This window comes from Austrofundulus limnaeus, unplaced genomic scaffold (genome assembly GCF_001266775.1).
Source record: "Austrofundulus limnaeus strain Quisiro unplaced genomic scaffold, Austrofundulus_limnaeus-1.0 Scaffold23, whole genome shotgun sequence".
NCBI classification, from domain to species: Eukaryota; Metazoa; Chordata; class Actinopteri; order Cyprinodontiformes; family Rivulidae; genus Austrofundulus; species Austrofundulus limnaeus.
Window position 1 is genome coordinate 3686806 of NW_013952425.1, and position 4273 is coordinate 3691078.

The following is a 4273-nucleotide window of genomic DNA, read 5'->3' on the forward strand; positions in this document are numbered from 1 at the left end:
CCCATGGAGCCCGGCCGGGCTCAGCCCAAAGAGGAGACGTGGATCCCCCTTCCCATGGGCTCACCACCTGTGGGAGGGGCCGTAGGAGTCAGGTGCAATGTCTGTTGGGCAGTGGTCGAGGGCGGGGACCTTGGCGGTCTGATCCTCAGCTACAGAAGCTGGCTCTAGGGACGTGGAATGTCATCTCTCTGGTGGGGAAGGAGCCTGAGCTGGTGTGTGAGGTTGAGAGGTTCCCACTAGATATAGTTGGACTCACCTAGACGCACCGCTCTGGCTCTGGAACCAGTCTCCTCCAGAGGGGTTGGACACTCTTCCACTCTGGAGTTGCCCATGCTGAGAGGCACCGAGTAGGAGTGGACATACTTATTGCTTCCCATCTTGGTGCCTGTACATTGGGGTTCACCCCGGTGAATGAGAGGGTAGCCTCCCTCTGCCTACGGGTGGGGGCACGGGTGCTGACTGTTGTTTGTGCCTATGAGCCTAACAGGAGTTCAGATTACCACCCTTTTTGGAGTCCTTGGAGGGGGTGCTGGAGAGCGCTCCTAACGGGGACTCCCTCGTTCTGCTGGAGGACGTCAACACTCATGTGGGTAATGACAGTGAAACCTGGAGAGGCGTGGTTGGGAGGAACGGCCCCCCCGATCTGAACCCAAGCAGTGTTTTGCTATTGGACTTATGTGCTCATCATGGATTGTCCATAACAACCATCATGTTCAAACATAAGGGTGTCCATATGTGCTCTTGGCACCAGGACACCCTAGGCTGCAGTTCGATGATCGACTTTGTTGTCGTTTCATCTGATCTGCGGCCGCATGTTTTGGACACTCGGGTGAAGAGAGGGACGGAGCCGTCAACTGACCACTACCTGGTGGTGAGTTGGCTCCATTGGTGGGGGAGGATGCTGGTCAGACCTGGCAGACCCAAATCTATAGTGAGGGTCTGCTGGGTACGTCTGTCAGAGTCTCCCGTCAGACGGAGCTTCAACTCACACCTCTGGGGGAACTTCAAACACGTTCCGAGGGAGGTGGGGGACATTGAGTCCGAGTGGGACATGTTCCATACCTCCATTGTTGAGGCGGCTTACCTGAGCTGTGGCCGTAATGTTGTCTGTGCCTGTCGTGGCGGCAACCCTCAAACTCGCTGGTGGACACCGGGTGGTGAGGGATGCTGTCAGTCTGAAGGAGGAGTCCTATCAGGTCTTTTTGGCCTGTGGGACTCTGGAAGCAGCTGATAGGTCTCAGCAGTCCAAGCGGCATCTCAGGGGAAGGAAGCGGTTCGCCACCAAAACTGTTTATGGTGAGGATGGTGAACTGCTGACCCTGACCCTGGCATTGTGGTTTGGTGTACAGAATAGTTTAAAGGCCTCCTCAATCCTACCGACACGTCTTCCCATGAGGAAGCAGAGCCTGAGGACCCTGGGACGGACTCTCCAATCTCTGGTGCCGAGGTCACTGAGGTGGTTAAAAAGCCCCTCACTGACAGGGCGCCGGGGGTGGATGAGATTCGCCTGGAGTTCCCTTAGGCTCTGGATATTGTGGGTTGCATTGGATGATGCGACTCTACAATATCACGTGGACATCGGGGGCAGTTCCCCTAGATTGGCAGACCGGGGTGGTGGTCCCCCTATTTAAAAAGGGGGACCGGAGTGTGTTCCAACTACAGGGGGATCACACTTCTCAGTCTCCCTGGTAAGGTCTATTCGGGGGTTCTGGAGAGGAGGATCCGTCCGATAGTCGAATCTCAGATTCAGGAAGAGCAGTGTGGTTTTCATCCTGGTCGTGGAACACTGGACCAGTTCTACACCCTCAGCAGGGTCCTGGAGGGTGCATGGGAGTTCAACCAGTCTACATGTGTTTTGTGGACATGGAGAATGTGTTTAACCGTGTCTCTCAGGTAGTCCAATGTGGGGTACGCCAGGAGTATGGGGTACCAGGCCCTTTGATACGGGCTGTTAGGTCCCTGTAGGACCTGTGACAGGGTTTGATCCACATTGCTGGTAACAAGTCAGACTCATTTCTGGTGAGAGTTGGACTCCATCAGAATTACATTTTTAACCTTCTAAAACCCTTAAAATGCAGGAGCTTCATTGGGGCATCACCCCCTTTGCCCCCTACCAGGGCATTGCCCCTGGAACCAATTCAAAATGGCCACCACTGCCAAATGATCTTTACAGAAGTTGTACCTACACATGGTGTGATAGAACTGTAGGTCATTTACATCCTAAACCTCAAATAGTCCTCATTTAGTGAGATCTTTGTTTCAAAGTTCAGCATTACCTGTTGGAGTCAACCCTGTTTGTTAGCAAAATCTTAAAAAAAGAACTGGACTTCATTTTATTTTGGTTCACACATGTGTTAGGATGGAAGTCAATGTAAAGCCCTTGGTCTGATGCAAGTACAAGGATGTGAGTGTGTGTGTCCTACCAGATATAAATGTGATGATTCTCCACTGAAAGGTGGCAGAAGGGAGGATATAGCTGAAGAAGGCAGAAAAGAACTCCCAGAGCTGGAAAAAGTTGCAGCGCTGCGGTAGTCACCAAACGTTTCTGGGTAGTAGCTGTCAATGAAGGAGGAGTAGCTGGTCATGGTGGACGGCTCGCAGCCGAGGGGTTTACCCCCGAGAGTGGAAGAATATACATCAGGGGAGAACTGCTTGGTAGACGGACAGAAGTCTGAGTCAGATATGAACGGACGTCTGTAGTAGCTGGGCAGCATGTGTGATCCTGAAGGGAAAAAAAAATTATGTTCTGACAGCAGTGATCACAAATGAACTGTTCTAACAAATAAACTCCCAGATACTCAAAATGAGGAGACATGTTGGATTCTAATGAGTATTTATTATGTGAACAATTGTAAGGGTTAGACAAAAACAGTTTTAATGAGGGATATCCTGATCTGATCGCAAGTATCAGACTGGAGTACCCACACAGTAAAAAATGGAGGGTTAAATTTGCAGTGTTAAACTTATAAGAGTTAATTTCAGCTCCCCGAGTTTTATTTTAACACTTTCTGAGTAAACTGACGCCCAGTGTTGGTGTTAATTCACAGAGTTGATTTCATCAGTGTCAACTCTGGACAGTGTTAAATAAGCTCCGCCCACTGTTAAGTCTTGATTAACACCTAACAGTGTCATTATATAACACAATGAAGTGTTGAAAGAAGTATTCTGAAAAGCCCCGCCCTCTTCCTCATGGACCAGAATTTTCTCAGCAAGGAATGCTGGGTAATCTTGTAGAAATGATGTGTTTACATGTCTGACTATTAAAAATGTTCATGGGTGTAAAAATGTGTTTTTCTGGTTAGTTTTCTTGTTCAGGTTGTTTAGTTTTTCAAGTTTAAGTTTTGTGTTATTTGCCATAAGTCGACACCATGAGTGAGGTACTTCCTGGTGTGTGAAGGGTCACACTGTTGTGCTGTTTGTTTTGCTAACTGACGACCAGTGTTAACACAACACTTCAAGAGCTGATTTTAACTCTAGGATAGAGTGTGTAACATTGTGTACTCTGACTCACATTGTGTAAGAAAGAAAACAAAAAATAATGTTAGTATTACACAATAAAGTGTACTTTTTAAATAACGTGTAGTGTAAAATTAACTCCATAAAAATAACAATAATATTCTATAGAGTGTTAACGAGCTATAGTGTTAAATAATTTTACTCAATTCATTGTTGGTTTTGACACTAAAATGAGTAAAATTAACTGAAAAGTTTACACTGGCTAAAGAGTACATTTTACACTAATTTTGAGCAGGACCAAATATTATATGAAACAGAGTTAAATCCAACTCTGTAGGTGTTAAAATTACACTTTGTTTTTTACTGTGCATCTTTCATCGGTATCTGAACAATTGCCCCTTGTCTCCCTGTGTTTGTTGTTGGTCTATTATCCATTTGGGATGTAACAATTAATCCACATCAATTTATCCATTAGATGATTAATGATTCAAATACACGGAGTCAAAACAAAAACATAGATCCATATGGTCAGATGTGCCAGATGATCCAACACAGAGACTCTTAACCTGTGGGCTGCTGTGAGCGCCACCTTGAGGGCCTCAGAAGAACAACAGTTTTTAACTTTGGGCCACAGAGGGCCGTGGGACCACATTGATTTAGAATAAGGTGTAATACACTTTCTCACCACTAGTAGCAGTAGTGCACCACTCAGATGTTTAACAACTTTTTAATATGTAGAAGAAGAACCTTAGAAACCTGCTGAGAATGGAAACTTATTTTAACATTATCAAATACAGTTGCAGATACAACTATATTT

The 4273-nt window shown here is 46.5% G+C and overlaps 1 protein-coding gene across 1 annotated transcript in view; it reads right to left on the minus strand.

The window, feature by feature from the left end:
* The window catches only part of pou2af2 (POU class 2 homeobox associating factor 2), a gene marked incomplete at its 5' end in the record, with an annotated part of 9297 nt that overhangs the window by 2254 nt on the left and 2770 nt on the right, over positions 1-4273 (minus strand). The window contains 1 exon segment of the mRNA XM_014004418.1: positions 2424-2722. Within this exon segment, the coding sequence (XP_013859872.1) occupies positions 2424-2722 (299 nt within the window).